At 51.2% G+C, this 18,870-nt stretch overlaps 1 protein-coding gene across 2 annotated transcripts in view; it reads right to left on the bottom strand.

The window, feature by feature from the left end:
• Positions 1-7,867: 7,867 nt before the first annotated feature.
• Positions 7,868-18,870, bottom strand: part of GOLGA3 (golgin A3) — a 44,642-nt gene continuing 33,639 nt past the window's right edge. For both annotated transcript variants that reach the window (XM_067014407.1, XM_067014408.1), the window contains exons 18-24: positions 18,167-18,283; positions 15,842-15,981; positions 14,948-15,080; positions 14,603-14,725; positions 13,367-13,531; positions 11,823-11,986; positions 7,868-11,305 (exon numbers count right to left, since the gene is read on the bottom strand). In XM_067014407.1, coding sequence (XP_066870508.1) covers positions 11,089-11,305; positions 11,823-11,986; positions 13,367-13,531; positions 14,603-14,725; positions 14,948-15,080; positions 15,842-15,981; positions 18,167-18,283 — 1,059 coding nt within the window. In that variant the 3' untranslated portion in view covers positions 7,868-11,088. The remainder of the gene's footprint in view (positions 11,306-11,822; positions 11,987-13,366; positions 13,532-14,602; positions 14,726-14,947; positions 15,081-15,841; positions 15,982-18,166; positions 18,284-18,870) is intronic.

Below are 18,870 nucleotides of genomic sequence, written 5' to 3' on the forward strand. Positions count from 1 at the left end.
CGCCCACGTCCGCCCGCCCGAGGACCCCGCGTGCCGGGCTGCCCGCGCCACTGCCTGACGGCGCCGCGCCCGGGGACGGGTCTGCACGCGCGAGACAGGGCGCTCGCCTCAGCGCCCGGCGGCCCGACGGAGGAGCGGGGCCGGTGAGGACGCTGTCAGGCAGTGGCGCGGGCAGCCGGCACGCGGGGTCCTCGGGCGGGCGGACGGCCCCTCCAGGGCGGGTCCAGCGGTCCCTCAGGCCCGGGGCGGGGTGCCAGGGGGAGGGGTCGTCCTGGGCTGGCCTCGGGGCGCGGCCGTGCGGTCCGCGAGGATGGCGAGCTGGGGCTTCAGTCCGCAGGCTGGCCGGGCCCAGGTTCCGGTCGCGGCGGGACCACAAATGAACCGCTCCGGTTTCCCTGGAAACGACCAGCTTTGTGTTGCGCTGGGTGGAAACTTGGCTGCTTCGGCAGGTCAAAGCGACCAAGATCCTACAGGCGAACGTCGGGTATGTTACTCTCACGGACACACTTTCAAACCGCAGAGGTTCTGACAGCTTGGGATTCTAGAGAACGAGACTCGTCTCTGCGTCTGGCTTATCGGGCTCGGGTTACTCTCTTAGCCGGAGTAGGTTACTTTCTCACCACCCTAGCCCTGGGGGGACCCACGGCTTCCCAGAAACGGGTGCACAGCTGTACCTAAGGTGTCGGGCCCCTCGCTGTGTTACCCCATTCACTGGTCGTTCACGCAAAGGGACAGGCAGCGGAGTGGTCGCCGCGGACGGGGGAGGGGCTGACTTTAAGGGGCTTAGGGAATTTTAAAGACTGCTGGAAGCTTTTGTCTTAATTGTGGTGTCACACAACTACATATGCTTGTCAAAACGCTCAGGCATGTACAATAAAAAGGGTTAATTTTACTGTGTAATTTATACATTACCTTTTTAAATAGAAAAGAAACCTAAAGAAATAAAACTGACATCCTTGGTCAAAAAAAATTGGATCGTACTAACAGTCAGTTGAGGACAACAGAAGAATCAGTGAATTTGAGGACGGGTGAAATGCAAATTAAACCCACAACGATACTACTTTACACCCACCAGAATGGTTAAAATTAGAAGACTATCAGATTTTGGTGAGACCGTGGGGCAGTTTTATAATTCTCATACACTGCTGGTAGGAGTGTATAATGAGCCAACCACTTTGAAAACTATGAGGCAGTTTCTTGTAAAGTTAAAAATAGGCCTCCTTATGGTTCCGCAGTGCAGCCCTAGGTGTGAAAAAGAAAGTTCACAGAATGTTCATAGCACCTTTATTCATAATAGCCAAATGAGAAACACCCAGGTGTTTGGATAAACCCAAGAATGGATAAACAAATTTGGAATCGTCATATGATAATCCTGTGGAGGTTTATTATTAGCAACAAGGTGGCTGAATCTGAAAACCATGCTAAGCAAAAGAACCCCACACAAAAGTAGTAAGGCGGAGCTTATGGTGATAGAAATCAGAAGAACAGGGGTTGCCCGTGAGTGGCTGGTGAGCTGGGAGGGACATGAGGGGACTTTCACTGTGAAAGAGACGCTCTTCATCTTTTTGTGTTGATAGTAATACAGGTACACATTGCTTGACATTTGTCAAAACTCACCAAAATATACACTTAAAATCGGTGCCTATTTTAGTGTAAATTTTGTCTACATTTAAAAAGGAAGAGGGGCTTCCCTGGTGGTCCAGTGGGTGGGACTCTGCGCTCCCAGTGCAGGGGGCCCGGGTTCGATCCCTGGCCAGGGAACTAGATCCCACATGCGTGCCGCAACTAAGAGCCTGCATGCGGCAACTAAAAAAAGATCCTGTGCGCCGCAAGTAAGATCCAGCACAACCTAAATAACTAAAAGGAAGAGCAAGTACCATGTTAGAATGAAATCTTACCATTTGTTGTTTTTAATTTCTAAGTACCTGAGAACAGACCTCAGTCCCCGGCTGCTCCCCAGTCTTGACCTTTCTATGAACCTGTGCCCCTGTGCAGTGATGAGCGCCAGGCCCTGGGCAGACCGCCGCTGCCTGCTGGGTAACTGTAGGTGGATTCTTTCACCTCCCTGTGCGTCAGTTTTCTCCCGGGTAACATGGGATGATAACTGCCCCTGTCTCAGAGATGAGGATTAATATTTGCCAGGCTCTTGCTACCGAACAAGGTGAGGACTTCATAAATGTTAGCTGTTATTACCACTTCTTTTATACTTCAAAAAACATAAAAATTATATATATATATATATATATATACACACATGCCTTTCAAGGGTAGCGGGATTAGCCACCATCATGAGGGATTTTGTTATAGTAATCATAAATCCCAGGAATTCAGAGCACAGGGGACTGATTTGAGAGATTGTGTATTGTGACAGAGGCTGTTGCCAGTAGCATCCATCCTCTTGATAACAGAAACTCCCAGCTGGAGCTGGGCACACTGCTACACACACACATCCTGTGGCCTGGCGACTTAGTGGAGGCAACAGACGGTGTGCACAGCTAGTGAGTGACACCCTTGAACGAGGGTATGCAATGTGCCTTCCACCTGGGAAAATGCAGACAGTAATAAGTGGGACCTGGAGCAGCTGTCCTAGGCCACAGATGGGACTGGAGGTTAGAAGGCACTTGTGTCCTCGGCACCAGAAGCTGCCCTCATCAGTCCTGTTTTTCTGCTTGGGCTGTTACATGAAAGAGAAACTTCTCTCATTTAAGCCATTGAATTTCAGAGTCTCATAGCAGCTTTACCAGCCTAACCAGTATCTTAATACCACGATTTTCTGTGGAATCCAGCTAACAATAGGTATCCTATTATGGCTGGATTCTCCTCACCACCATCTAATGCAGTCTACACTCCATTAAACAAGACTGGGATAAAGGCAGGGGTGGGGGGAAGCACAACTCCACTATTAAGAAGCCAACCCTACAGATGGCCAACAAACACATGAAAAGCTGCTCAACATCACTAATCATTAGAGAAATGCAATTCAAAACTACAGTGAGGTGCCACCTCACACTGGTCAGAATGGTCATCATAAAAAAAATCTACAAACAACAAATGCTGGAGAGGGTATGGAGAAAAGGGAACCCTCTTGCACTGCTGGTGGGAATGTAAATTGATACAGCCACTATGGAAAACAGTATGGAGGTTCCTTAAAAAAGTAAAAACAGAACTATCATATGACCCAGCAACCCCACTACTGGGCATATACCCAGAGAAAACCACAATTCAAAAAGACACATGCATCCCAATGTTCACTGCAGCACTAGTTACAATAGCCAGGTCACAGAAGCAACCTAAATGTCCATCAACAGAGAAATGCATAAAGAAGATTTGGTACATATATGCATGGAGTATTACTCAGCCATAAAAAAGAACGAAATTGAGTCATTTGCAGAGACGTGGATGGACCTAGAGACTGTCATACAGAGCGAAGTAAGTCAGAAAGAGAAAAATATTGTATATTAAAGTATATATATGTGGAATCTAGAAAAATGGTATAGATGTATTTGCAAAGCAGAAATAGAGACTCAGACATAGAGAATAAGGGGAAAGGAGGGTTATGTGATGAATTGGGAGATTGGGGTTGACATATACACTATGGATACTATGTATAAAATAGGTAACTAATGAGAACCTACTGTATAGCATAGGGTATGCTACTCAGTGCTCTGTGGTGACTAAATGGGAAGGAAATCCAAAGAGGAGATATATGTGTACATATAGCTGATTCACTCTGCTGTACAGCAGAAACTAACACAACATTGTAAAGCAATTCTACTCCAATAAAAATTAATTTAAAAAAAAAAAAGCAGGGCTTCCCTGGTGGCGCAGTGGTTGAGAATCCGCCTGCCGATGCAGGGGACGCGGGTTCGTGCCCCGGTCTGGGAAGATCCCACATACCATGGAGCGGCTGGGCCCGTGAGCCATGGCCGCTGAGCCTGTGCATCCGGAGCCTGCGCTCCGCAAAGGGAGAGGCCACAACAGTGAGAGGCCCGCGTACCGAAAAAAAACAGCCAACCCTATACTGGCCACTATTCACTTGTGAGGTAGAAATGAGAGAATTTGAGATGTAAAGCCCTGCAGGTAGAAGTGGATTTCCACGGGTGAAGAGGAATTAAGTTTAGGAGAACTGATGGTCTTTGGGGAAGGAGCAGGTTTAATCTAATTCCTGACTGCAGTTTGTCTCCTAACTCCACCTCTGATCCCAGATCACGAGAGGGCCAGGGTCTGAGTCAGCCCCGGAGATTGAGTGGGGAGGTCTAGTTTCACATGTATTGTGAATAGCCTTCAATGAGAGGAGGAAAAATGTGTATGCTGTTACACATGGGGGGGGTCTGGTCAGGAAAGCAGCCCGTCCCAGGTGATTCAAGAGAAGAAGTGCAGCCCTGCGAGTGACAAGGGACGGCCACAGCAGGAAGCCACCGAGATCCTCAGCAGAAGGCAGGACGGAGCCCAGAGATGGCAAAGATGCAGCGACTGAGGAAGCTGCACTGGCACGGGAGCCCGGACATTTCATTTGCAGATTAGCAAAGGGGTTATTTTACACAAAGCTGTCAGGATCTTGTAGAATTTTAAGAGATCTTGAAGGGCATTTACTCCTAATTCCAGAAAGTGCTCTGTGAGCAGTGTTTTGTTGTGGTTGACTATACGTAGCCACCATTTCTACACCAAATTAGCACGGAAGGAAACCCAGTTGGTGTTTGTTTACATGTCTTTCCGTTACTGCACTAAGCTAACTGAGGCTCATTTGTCAATGAAATCCACCTGCTGAGTGTTCCCATGCCCTTGATGCCCCGTAATCTAGTAGGAGAAACAGGGACTCTCCAGAAATAACATCGCCGAAAAGAAACATGATGTAAAATGGTATGAACTTAGTTCCGTATCTGTAAGTGCACACAGGCTCAAGGGTCATTTGGGGTTGGGATCAGGGAAGGTTCTACGAAGTGACCCGGGTGTGTGTCGCATCCCTAGGGGACAGTCTGCCGGGCCAGGGTCCCCTGCCTGCGACAGCCCACACCCCTCCCCAGCTGCAGTGACGGCACAGGAGGAGCGTCCCTTACGCCCCAGTCGGGTATTTACACCCAGGAATCAGCAAACGCTGCGCATCAGCCTTCTTCCTCCTGCGGAGCCGCTCTTCGCTCTTCCACGGCTCCGGGAACAGTGCGCGCCAGCGCCGGCCTCAGACACGCGCTCAGTGAGCAGAGACAAGGCGGGGGCGGCTCAGGGCAAGCGAAGCAGGCAAGACGTCCGCGCAAGGCCAGGGCACTCCCGGCCTGTTGTGGGCACTCGGACTGGCCAGGAGAGGCCGAGTCACATCGCAGGAACAGGTCGCCCCAGTCTCCGGAGGCTTGAGCGCACAGCTTCATCGCTTGCTCCCATCTGCCAGCCGTTGTGGGTCAGCTGCCGGCACTGTCCCTCAGGTAGGTGCTCACGCTGACCAGAGCGCCGGCCGAGGACAAGGCTGTCGCCGTGCGGGGGGGCTTCGCAGCAGCCGGTCGATGCCGTGCACCGTCTCGCCGGCTCGAGAAGCTGTGCCTGCTGCCCCGCAGCGCGCGTCTGCACCCCGGGCGAGTGCTGGCGGGGCCTGCAGAGCCCACCCAGTGCACGCGGACCGGCTAAGAAGGGAAGCCAGAGAGGCTGCTCCTGGCCAGATGGTAGCGGGCTGGGAGGCTGAGCCACGTGCACGGCACTCAGGCCACTGGGAAGGCCTGGGCGGCAGTGGGAGGACGACGACCCTGAGGTCTGGACAGCGTGAAGGGGCTGCCTCCACAGCTGAGCCAGGCTCCGGCTGATGCGGAGAAAGGCGGGGCACGGACCAGAGACAGGGAAGGAGCCGTGGGCCAGGCTGTGCCAGCGAGAATGGTGCCGAGGGTGGGAAACCCTGAGGGTTAGAGACCCGAGGACTGTATCGTGATCAGAGTCGGTCAAAAGAAGGGACTCTTTTCTGGATGGAAATGAGGCATTCAGCTTTCAACACACCCAGGCTTAAGCACCGGGAAAATCACTCTGAAATGTCCATCAGGTCTTTAGAACTGCACACGGAAAGCTCACAGACGAAACAAAGGCCCTGAGACCCCAGGAGCCGAGAATTACCCCCGAGTGGAGCGTCCACCAGCAAGTGCCAGACCAGGCGGAGGAGGGCCGAGCCTGCAAACCTCGAGGTGCTTCCAGCCCGAGCCAGAAGCACGCTGTTCGGGAGGGGTGCCCACTCCACCTGGTGACGGGCTGAGACGTGAGAGGGGGCCTGGCGCAGGAGCGCTGCCCTCTGCACCCCACCAAACAGGCAGACAAAGGGGTCAGCAGCCCAGTGTCACATCTCCTGTGTTTCTAGGAAAAAGTCATTGCCAAAGAATGCTTCTTACGACAACCTGAAACACTCTTCATGACGTGAAAGCTGGCATTGAAGGCAAGCAGAAGAATTCCAATAAATGCTGCTTCTGGTTCGGGCAGCTACTGATTGCTAAGAATTCCTCCTCATTTAGGAAAAGGCTCGGAGACTCTCCCAACAGCTATCACGCTTGTCTACCACCCAGGACGTCGGTGGCATAAAGAACCCTACTCCTGTCCCCACCTAGTCAGCTGCAGGATGGATGAGACCGCGTGACCGGGAGGGCTGAGGCCAAGTCCTCAGACCCGCGCTCAGTGCGCACCGCTGCCCGTACTAGCAGCCCCTCTGAGCCGGGAAGCAGCTGCCCACGAGCCCGCACCTGGACCACTCCGGTAGCACCCACTGCATGACCGTTAAGAGGGTGCAGCACAGAACATCTATCCCAGAAAGGAGACACAACTTAAAAATAAACCCAGGGCTTCCCTGGTGGCGCAGTGGTTGAGAGTCCGCCTGCCGATGCAGGGGACACGGGTTCACGCCCCGGTCCGGGAGGATCCCACGTGCCGCGGAGCAGCTGGGCCCGTGAGCCGTGGCCGCTGAGCCTGCGCGTCCGGAGCCTGTGCTCCGCAACGGGAGAGGCCACGGCAGTGAGAGGCCCGCGTACCGCAAAAAAAATAATAATTAATAAATAAAAATAAAAAAATAAACCCATCAACTCGTTAGTTTAGCGCCTGCGAATGTTTAGCTGCTTTACAGGAAAAGGAAAAAGTTCCGATACACATAATCACCCTCTTCATGATTATTGTAGGAAAGAAACTTTGCATCCTCAGTACTTCAGGAAGTTAAGGCCACAAAAGGAGGCGGTCAGAGCATCTTCATTTAGGTCTGGGTGGCCCACGTAATACCTGACCCCTGGTTACAGAAGCTCACAAGGTGGAGACACAAGAAAACATGTGTCCAACCCACCACAAAATCGAATTCTGTGACCACTGGTTTACTGCTCCTTTTCTGTACGTTTTTTACCGTGCTAGCTAAATGATAACATTTAACTGAAGAACCTACATCCAGCCTGCCCTCGCTGATCAAAAATGAAGTATGGATGAAGAAGGCGGGTGAGACTGAGGAGCCACAAGGTTGCGACTCGGAGTCGCGGCCCCACTGCTGCAGGCGAGGGACAGTCAGCGGAGGCCGGGGGCTGGACGACACTGGAAGCACGCGTGCGGCGTGTCCGCAGCCTCAGGAGCGGGTTCCCCGTGAAGGAGCGTCACTCCTGCGAACGCTTCCCACCTCCGCACTTACTGGCGTGTGGTGACAAGTGACGTGCGGGTGAAGAAGGAAGAAACACGGCGAGACGCTACCCTCCTGCTGTGGCCAAAAGCAGCCACGAGAAGATAGATTTCACGGCCGTCTGAAACTCTGGCAGAACAATAAAATTCTCTTAAGTTATCTGAACAGAGTTGGTAACAACATGAGATAAAAGTTGCTCCCAATTATGACAAAATATATATATGACAACGAAAGCACCCCAAAGAAATATAAAAATCTTTAACAAAAAATAGTTTATTGCACAAAATTCAAGGAATTCCCAAGCACACTTAAATTTATAAAAAATCAACATGCTTTTTAAAGTTACAATTCATTGTGCATGGTGACACTTTTCCCCTGAACAGCCCCAACCTGAGGACTCCCTTTTAATGAGGAAATTTTTATTAAACATGAATAACTTAAAACCACCGAGTTTTCTAGATCCTCTGAAGCATTCCCGTCAAGGATCCTATTGTAACCTGAGACCACCATACACTGAGAGGCGCCCTGCGGGGAGTGAGTGAACTTGAGTGAGGCTCCGAGAGACTCTCACACGCCCCGCCCTGTGCACGTCACGGCCCTTGGGGACGCTCCAGGACATTTCTCTTTCAGATCTGCTGGTCCCTTTCACTACTAGCAATCTTTACACACGACATTTAATTTTCGTTAAAAAAATACTCAGAGAAGTAGGAATATATGTCACGGTGCCCTTGCAGGCCCATGGCTTTTGCAGTATCCCTATACCAAGAAAAGTCTTTAAACTGAGGAGGAGTTGAATGAGAATTTTCCTAATGCAGCATTCCACAGGCTGTCTTCCTCGAGGCCCACCCTGGCACCTGGACCCCAGGCCACAGTGTGAGCCAGTTTCACATCTCATCAAAGACACTGCCTGTTACACCTTCCAAATAGTAGAACAAAGGCATGTAAACCTAAAAGATCCGTGGCATCTATCTGATGTGTACCGTGGAAAAATCAACAATAACCACTCGCAGTAAGTTATTTTTGGAACATAAGAAAATCAAGTCACAACATCACGAAGTGTCCAAGCTGACATGCTCTCCAGTGAGGACACGACATACAGGATGAACAACATACACAAACAGTGCAACAGCAAACGCATTTCTACAGGTGCTCCAGAGTTGACTGCTGTTTTCCATGAGGCAGTTCCTAATTCCCACATCTGCCCACAGCGGAAGAATATTTCAAATGCTGTTCACTAAAGATTCAAGCTCTGGGAGACAGGAGCGCCAGTAAAGCCCCTCAGAGAAGAAACCCGCGGCAAACCAAGAGCAGGTGATTCAGTCCAACCTCCCCCTTCAGGGTGATCTGTTAAGGAAGCCCAGACACAAGGGCCCCTGATCGGGAACTACAGGCCAGACGTGACAGCACGAGGGGCACACACAGGAGGACATGGCAGCCAGAGTGCTCAGGCCGGGGGCAGGCCAGGCACGCACAGAACTAGAGGATGAAGCTGGCACAGGATGACAGCAGGAGCCCAGACGAGGCGCTGCTGCTAAAGGTGTGCGCACGCGCACACGTACACGCACACACACACACGTATACGCGCACACATGCACGCACGCACGTACACACATGGAGGGTGACTCGACGAAGGAAAAGGGGCGGGGAACAGAGACTGGCTTTCTCTTGATGGATATACTCAGGATTCCTTTATCCTTTCCTAAGGAAGAAGATACACTGTGATTTTCTGGAAGACCTCAGCAAGGAGCGAGAAAGCAGCTACAAAATGAGGCTAAGTGTGATTTCTTTGCTCTAAAATTAAAACAAAAGATATCGCAGCCAAAATAAATAAGAACATAAATTACCATTTTTCTTTCCAATGGTATGAAAACAATTTTGTCAAAAATGATTTCCAACTTAAAATGAAGAGCAGAATAAAGTTTTCAAGTATAATTTCCAAGATTAACCCTGTACAGATGATATACATATTTTAGACGTTCCGATACTTGCTGGGGAATTTCTTTAAACACTAAACATCTTTGTGATTAATGCTACTTTAATCTTATCAATTAACCTTCTAACAGCATATTGTGAGAGAACACAAGCAGAATAAAAACACCACGCTGTTTTCTCCACAAGAGAGACCCAGGTGATGCGGTGACACGAGTGTGTCTGGCCTGCTCAGTAACACCGCAGACTTCATGTTCAGCCCAGCCGACCCGCACAGGGGGCCACACAGACCCGTTCTCTCTCTCTTCTCTAACTTGGAACAATGAACATTACTTTAGATCATCTTAGCAAACTAGGGGCAAGCTTACAAACCTCGAGTCTCACAGTCACTCTAGGCGGGACCTCACACACTTGGGGTGTCTGATTTCAAATAAACCTCCGGAGACCCTCTCATGCTGACCTGCCCCTTTCGCTGCTCTCCAGATGAGAGGGTCGAGGGCCTCCTCACCCTTCTGAAGGCTGTCACCGCACAGAGGCCAGCATATCTCTTGACGACCACACAGGCGCTGGCGGACATTGCCACACAAGAGCGAAGTGTGAGGCCTGGGGAAGCCCTGCTCCCTGGTTTGGAGCCCGCGCGAGCCCCGGCCCTGCTCCTCCTCCTCGCTTCCCCTCCCCTCCTCTCTTCAGGCCTCTCCCCACGCCTCACGGATCAGGTCAGCGTGTGCTGACCGTGGTGTCTATGTGGGCGTCCTGGTGGCCATCAGGCCTGCCCGGGGGTTGGCCAAGGTGAGCGAGGCCATGCAGGGCCAGGGGTCAAACACGTGGGCGTTGTGCACTCATGGCAAGGAAAGACCCTCAAAATAAAGTGAAACTAAAATAACAAAGAACTTCTGCTAAGAATATTTGGCTTTAGAAGGTAAATAAAATAATTACATTTCTTAAAACATAATTTTCTGACATTCCTAAATCCTACATATACGTTACTTCCTAACTGCAGATTTTCCAAAGGCAATCAATAAAAAGACAATTCGGGTCATTCTTAAATAATATGAGCACATACTTTTTAAAGATTAGATTATGATTTCCGGTATTTATATACACGTTCTACGGAGAGATGGCTATTGAAAACAAAACAAAATAAAATAAAAACCAAAGGTGCAAACGAAGTCTCGCTCCTGCAGGGAGGAAAGTTCTTTCTGAATCAGACAGGAAAGTGAGAAGCTGGACGCAGCCATGCAACGCCTCCGCCAGCGACCGTCCGAGAGCAGCGTCTACCATCAGGCCTAAGATACCTCCTTCTGCAAATAACCCTTCAGACACATTCAAAATGTCTCACTGAGACCTAAATTAGGTTTTTAAGATTTGGTCACTTCGTGGGAAAAGCTGGTTGTGACCTGTAGATGACTATCATTAATTCTCGGCTCTCGTTTTGTTACTTTACGCCTTGTAACGGCCAACGCAAAACTTAACTTTCATCTCTTAGAAAGACAATAGAGCACACAGTCAAATAAATAACACGGAGAAGAGAGCATTCCTGCGGTCAGCTACAAACACTCGGGGTGGGGATGCTCCGCGGTCCCCATTCCAAAGTGCTCTCTCGTGGCCCTGCTCTGACCGTGTTGCTCCGTGTCTCCTCCGGGGTTGGCGTGATCGCCCAGGCAGGAGGGGCTGGCGGGGTCCCCCTGCGTCCACGAGGACAGCGACTCGTGCACAGTGACCGCGTGTGCCTCCATCTGGCGCTGCAGGCTGTCCATCTCCTGCCTGGGGAGACAGGGGAGGCGTGCGGTCAGATCACAGAGGGGGGTGCTGTCTCCCCCCCACCCCCCAAGACAGCCGGCCACCTCGGACCCGGCCCTGACGGCAGGTCGCTCACGCGCACCCTCGGGGGCCCGTCGGGCCTCTCTCCTGGGACAGCACGAAAGGGACTCTGGGCACTTTCCTGTGCACCACACAGAGGCTGACACGCCGATCGGGGAGAACGTGGGAAAGACAGAGCCAAGGGTCTGTCCTGCAGGGCGTCCGCTCACAGGGCCAGAGCCACACCTGCCCTCGCCTCAGACGGGGGCCTCCCACTGCTCGGTGTGCAGGGTCATTTAGCCCCGGGCAGCTCCCACCTTGGAGATGGAGGGAGAGGCACGGGACCAGCCCACCACCAAGAAACACCACGGAGCCGCTCGCCCCTGCTGGACGTGCGGTGCTGGCAACAGGGAAGATTCTTCCAACTGAGACCTGCAACTTATCTGTAAAGACTACGAGACAGAGCCCAGAGCAGTCATACTTGAGTTGCTGGAGGCAGCTGTTGAGGTTCTTGAGGGGCTCCTTGCTCACAGCAGGCGGGGGCCGCAGCAGCTCCTCCAAAAGCGAGGCCGGCACGGGGCAGTCAGGGATCTTCACCGGCGTCACGGGGCTGGAAGAGCTGGCTTCTCCCTTCGGCTCCTTTCTCTGTTTTTAAAAGCACACGGTTAGGGGCTTCCCCAGTGGCGCAGTGGTTAAGAATCCGCCTGCCAAGGCAGGGGACAGGGGTTCAAGCCCTGGTCCGGGAAGATCCCACATGCCACGGAGCAACTAAGCCTGTGCGCCACAACTACTGAGCCTGCGCTCTAGAGCCCACAAGCCACAACTACCGAGCCCATGTACCACAACTACTGAAGCCCATGAGCCACATCTACTGAGCCTGCACGCCACAACTATTGAGCCTGCACTCTAGAGCCTGCAAGCCACAACTACTGAGCCTGCGTGCCACAACTACTGAAGCCCGCGCACCTACAGCCCATGCTCTGCAACAAGAGAAACCACTGCAATGAGAAGCCTGCACACCGCAACGAAGAACAACCCCCGCTCACCAGCAACTAGAGAAAGCCCATGAAGCAACGAAGACCCAATGCAGCCAAAATAAATAAATAAAATTTTAAAATGAATAAATTTATTAAAAAAGAGAAAAGGCATACAGTTAGATCTCCCACTCAGAGGCTGACGCCCCCACCCCTTCCCCGAGGGTCCCCACCGTCACACGTGGTCTTCGAGGCGCCTCCCCAGCTCCCCTTGGGCTTCTGGGGAAGCACCTCCCACTCGTTCTAAATCGGCAGAGCTGGCAGCCACGGGGGTTCAAGAAATGTTGGCTGAATAGAAACCTTCTTCTAACGCATGAACCAACACTACAACCCTGGCTCCTCAGGAGGCCGGAGTGCCCAGAGCCCCCTAAATGAGAGCTCGTGGTGGGAGCTGTCCAGAGAGACCATGGCCTTGACTCTGAGTTTCCCTACGGAATTAAGTCAATTTTCCAACTCATAAGACTCCCCTTCCTAGGACTTCAAACTTTTTCCACAGATAAGCAAACCATGCTAAATAAACCTCTGATTCTCAGTGACTTCTTTGCACCTGCAAAATATTTACATAGACTGAGTAGAAAAACAGATGGTGGGTAAGCAGATAACCTGAGCAGAGCTCATGACGGCTGCTTCGGGGTCCCCGGGCCCCTGAGCCTGTTCTGGCAGCTGTTGTGTCCTAGCTGGTCTCACCTAGAGGCCCAGGGGCTCTTGTTAACACAAGCAAACCATGCCCTCATTTGCTTTATAAAGCATAGTACAATAAAATGGCATCTAAATTCATAGAAAGAGGCAAACATTCTGTCGGAAAAGGCTCTAAATTTAAAAGATTTGGCCTGTGGTCCAAGGAGAACACCCCATCGTCATCTATCTTCACACAACCGTCACTCAGTGTTGGTTAATGTAACTCCATGACTGGCTGGCTGACTGGAAAGCCTGCCAGCCTCCCACCAACACATCTCCGGAGGCCCCACCCACCACCCGATGGGCCCAGTACCATCCTGGCTGCTCCCCGCCGCAGGTCCAGCTTGAGCTGCTGGTTTTGCTGGAGCAGCGTCTTCATGTTGCTCTTCAGTTCCGACACTTTAGCTTGAAGCATGAATTTATCTTTCCGGGTCAGGGACAGATCTTCCCGTACCATCTCCAGCTCAGATTTAATATTCTAAAGAAAGTGAAGAAGTCATAGATTTTTAAAACTGAAAGGTCTTGGGCTTCCCTGGTGGCGCAGTGGTTAAGAATCCACCTGCCCGTGCAGGGGACACGTGTTCGAGCCCTGGTCCGGGAAGTCCCACATGCTGCAGAGCAACTAAGCCCGTGCGCCACAACTACTGAAGCCCGCGAGTCTAGAGCCCAGGTTCTGCAACCCACCACAGTGAGAAGCCCGCGCACCACAATGAAGAGTAGCCCCACCTCGCCACAACTAGAGAAAGCCCACACACAGCAACGAAGACCCAATGCAGCCAAAAATAAATAAATTAAATAAATTTTTTTAAAGTGGTAAATGTATAACCCACATAAGTTAAAAAAGAAAAACTGAAAGGTCTTAAACACACTGCGCAAATCTTAGTTTGTACGTCGCAATTCCAAGGGGCTGGAACTCTCAGCCTTCATGAGCCGCTCCCCTCCCGCGCCACTGCTCTCCAAGGGTCTACACTGCGGAGAATCCAGTTACAGTCCTGTCCTCAGTGTTCCCACCCACACTTCAGAGTCTCTGCCGAGGGGCCGGTAACAGGCCCACATCCACATCTGACAATGAACCCAACCCTTGTTTAAACTCCAAGATCAGCTACTGGAAAAGCCTAATTGTCCCTATGACAGAATCCAAGTCAGCCCGGGTTATCTCAAGCTGTCCACCGACAAGCAGGGATCCCAGCCGGAGTCCCGTTTCCGACCCTTTCCTCGAGCAGTCAAGACTGTGCCTAGATTTCTCCGTAGAGAAGCTTATCACAGATTGGCGAATGGAACTGTCTCATGTTTTGGACTTAATGAGATCCCGTTTCTGGGCCACACTGCACAGCTTAGCCCAGGGTGGGGCTCTGGGGCTCTGGTCTCTGCTCAGCGCCCCTCAGCTGCCTGACCTGGGCTTCTCTCTGAAATGGGATAACGTCTGCAAAACGGTTTGGTGGGAGCATTCGACCCACGGAGAACTCCCGCTGCGCCCCGAGCACGCTGCCCGGCACAGTCCGGGGAGGAGCTGGAGAAGTGCTGCCCGGAGCGCTTACGCGACCCGCACCTGCAATGACTGCCGTGTTCCATCCAACTCCTGTTTACTCTGCCGCTCAGTCAAGTCCAGCTGCTGCTTCAAGGACTGCATCTCTCTCTCTTTCTGATCCACCTCCCATTTGAGATTTTCCATCTAGAGAAGGGACAAAGTCACACGACCAAAAGCATTTTAAGATGGCTTTCTTGCGTTATAACATTGCTCTAGCTATATCTCTGCATATCATTTAATATCATACTTAGAAAAAATAAATATCCCTTTCCAAGAAGGCAGAGAATGAAGTGAATGCGTCAACCAGCAGAGTCTAGCTCTGTAAGTCCCGTTAACTGGAGATGTAAAGCCGCCCCGGCGGGTCACCTCTTGGTTTCCTACGGGCTCTTTGCTCAGCTGCTCATCCAGCTGCTTCTGCAGGAGTTGGAGCTGGGTCCGGGCCTCTGCCAGCTCTGCCTGGAACTGTGCTATCTCCTGGGAATGTTTCCCCTCCTGAATCCTAGCATAAAGAACAAGGAAGAGTGAAATTACAGCATTCTTCCAATTACCTTCCCACTCAAAAATGCTGTCAGTTGGACGTTACACGTCCTGGGTGACACTCATCACGACAAAAATTGCCCTACTGCTCACCCCGGGCAGGGACTGTTCTAGGAGCTCTGCAATGCACTAGCTCAACAATCCTCACAACCCCCGGGGAGGGACGCTCTGTGAGCCCAGTTCATGGATTATGATGGGAGGGATCGACGCACGTGCAGTGCCCAACACACGTGCCTACATGAGTGCGGGCCAAGGCCACCCCAGTGGGAGCCGCACACCGCAACAAAGGGAAGCCCGAGGGGAGCTGGGGAGGTGCCTCGAAGACCACATGTGACGGCGGGGATCCTAAGGGAAGGGGTGGGGGCGTCAGCCTCCGAGTGGGAGAGCTAACTGTGTGCCTTTTTTTTAAAATAAATTTAATTCATTTTAAAATTTTTTAATTTATTTTTGGCTGCGTTGGGTCTTCATGAGCACAGCCCCCAGGGCTCTCTCTTCTCAGAGAAGAACCAGCAAGGCACAGAGTGGGAGCACACAGCATCAGGGCCAAAGCTTCAGACGTAAGCTGCGGCATCCTGAGACAGCAATCGGATCTCTCTCTCTCCTTTTTAGATCTGCCTGCAGAGTGCTCAGCGATTTGCTAGGACACGGGGGCCCTGGTGCATTGAAGGCACTAACTGGAGCTGGAGATGGTGGCAGCACCCCGCTCCACCCACTTGCACTCACTGGAGCCCGTCTGCCTCCGCCTGCAGCCGCTGCACCTCCTGCCCCTTGGCCTTCAGCTCCTCCTTCACCTCGCTCAGCTCTAAGGTGGCGGCCTTAAAATGGCGGCGGCTGTGCCCCGCTTCCGCCTGGGCGGCAGCAACCTGGGAAAAAGGACACGGCGTCATCGAGGACAGAGGCGCAGCCTCACAGGACGTGCCTGGGTTCGTAGAGGCCGCCGCCCAACCCCTTGCATCCTAGCTGCTCTTGCAGGCCTTCCTTCCAAAGCCTTCCAAGGTCCCCGTCCAGGAACACGCTTGGCCCTCAAGTGTGCAACGCAGCAGCACCTGCTGCGCGAACAAACGTGCCCAACTTTCTTGGTCTGAGAGTTGTTACCGTCTTCCTCAAGTATATCTGCATATTTCTTGTTACGTGTATTCATAATTCATGTATCTGGGAGGAACCCACCTTCCCATCCATCACACCATCTACCTGTAAAAAAGCTATGGCTCGTTATCCATTTAGGATGTAACTAGCTTTTTTCATAGTTAACAACAGTTTATCTCAAGGTTTCTGAGAAAACAAGCAAATTCTCAGAATATAACGAAATTTTCCATTTTCCTTTCCAACAGTTTAGTTTTCTTGTCTAATTGCACTAGCAAGCACTTCATTTCAAAGAAGTTTAGTAGAAATATTTATAGTATATGACAGATGAATATAGAAAGAACTCATACATGAATGGAAAAAAAAACTCCAATAGAAGATATTAGCCGTGGTTGTCACTAGGCAGAGGTTCAAGATGATCTGTACTTTAATCTCCGTGCACACTAAAAATTTTTACTAGCATGCACTATTTTTACCATCAAGACAATCAGACCAAATGCACTTAGAGGAATAAATAAGCATAATTTACAATTACTGCCCTTAAAAAAAGAAATCAAAGTGAAATATACATTATCCCCCCAGCACCTTTAGTTAAAAATCTCCTAGTTACAACGTCTTTAAGGTGAGAATAAAATTACTAAGTGATACCTGAGTATAGAGCAAAAGATAGGAAGGTGGGGATAGAAAAGTAGGGAGTGTGGCTGACTCAGTTCGGAACCATTAGACGTGCAGCAACTCCACGCAAGGATAAAACATCAGCTGCAGGTGAGGCAAACGTGGGTCAAGAATAAGCCAATAGGGGCTTCCCTGGTGGGGCAGTGGTTGGGAATCTGCCTGCCAATGCAGGGGACACAGGTTCGAGCCCTGGTCTGGGAAGGTCCCACATGCCGCGGAGCGGCTAGGCCCGTGAGCCACAACTACTGAGCCTGCGCGTCTGGAGCCTGTGCTCCACAACGGGAGAGGCCGCGATAGTGAGAGGCCCACACATCGCGATGAAGAGTGGCCCCCACTTGCCACAACTAGAGAAAGCCCTCACGCAGAAACGGAGACCCAACACAGCCAAAAATAAATTTAAAAAAAAGAATAAGCCAATAATTGTCCATGTTAAAATATTCTTAACATATCCTAAAAGTAGTTCCACTTTAAAAGAATGTCTTACTGTCTCACCCAGGAAATAAAGAACTATTTCCTTCTATCTCTAGTGTACTTTTGTGGAGAAATTTTTAAAGAACGCGGCAAAGCCCAGGTCACATGCACCTACACATGCATGAATGCGCCAATGGCAAACATGTTCTGAGCATCTGCTCTGTGCAGGCACTTGGGGACATGAGGGTAAACAAGCCGCAGACCTCGTCCCAGGAAGCTTACAGTCTAACGAGGAAAGAATTTTACAGAAACCACAGACGAGGCATCACGACAGTAAAGATTTTAAAGTGCACGGCCTGAGGTCCACTCTAGCTCGCAGGGTGGCCAGGGCAGGCCCCTCTGTGGGATGAACCACCTGATGCACTGGTGAACACCTGAGCGTGGAAAGGAGCAGCCAGGAAGACTGCTCCAAATGCCCAACGTGGCCACGAGTCTCCAGAACCACCTTTCTTGGTTGCCTTTTTAACACAAATAAACACATACTGCTCTGCGGTTTGCTTTTTAACTCCACACTACGTGCAGGGCATCTTTCCCCAGCAAAATATGTAGCTACGGAGCTCTGTGCACATATCTTAGAGCTGCACGACGGCACACACTCTTTCACTGATGAGCACAGGGTGGGGGCCCTCTCCAGCCTCGCCGTCGCCAACCCAATGATGACACCCCGTCCTTGGACACGTCAGCAAAGGTATTCACACTCTAAGTTCCTGGAAGGGAACTCATGTGTCAAGGGTACTAAACTCAGTTTTCAGACATTAAAAAATTACATTCCAGAGGCTCTATGAGGCTGCAACCTGGAACCGGTTGGAAGACACACACCTGCTCCTCAAGGCTGTGCACCATCACCTTTTCCTTCTGTAGCGCAGCCTGCAGGGCCTGGACGAGCTGCTTCATCTGGCGGTCCTCCTCCTCTTTGCGCTGCAAAACTGCCTGCACCTACAGCACATTCCAAGAGTGGTAAGGAAGGAAGGACGTCAAATTTCCAAAGCCTGAAGAGCCCTGGGAGCAAGCAGGGGCCACTCTCATCAGTGCCATGTGGGGGAGTCTAGTGTCACGGCGGCTCAAGACATCATGACATGTTGCCAACAAGGGTACAAGCCAGGAAAGGAGTGAGGATTCCATTTCTGGAGAACGCCGTGAGCAAAACCGAAATCTCAGATCACAGGAGTATCATCGACCATATGATCATATTCAGGCATCTTGTCAGGAACCATATGATCATATTCAAGCATCTTGTCAGGAACCATGTGATCATATTCAGGCATCTTGTCAGGAACCATATGATCATATTCAGGCATCTTGTCAGGAACCCAAAAGATGCGTATAAACCAAGGGTTACACCGCAGTCGCGTCCGCAGCAAGGCTGCCCGGGGCGGGAGCAGTGGGAACTAAGCAAGCGTCCTGAACTCTGGTGAATTCAAGGCGTGGGCTGGGATGGGGAGCTGAACGCATGTGAAGACTTCCCCAAGACGCCCAGAGGGGCTGCAGAGTGGAGGAGCTAGCAGCGGGGTCTGCAGGCAGAG

This window comes from Kogia breviceps, chromosome 15 (assembly GCF_026419965.1).
Source record: "Kogia breviceps isolate mKogBre1 chromosome 15, mKogBre1 haplotype 1, whole genome shotgun sequence".
Classification (NCBI taxonomy): Eukaryota; Metazoa; Chordata; class Mammalia; order Artiodactyla; family Physeteridae; genus Kogia; species Kogia breviceps.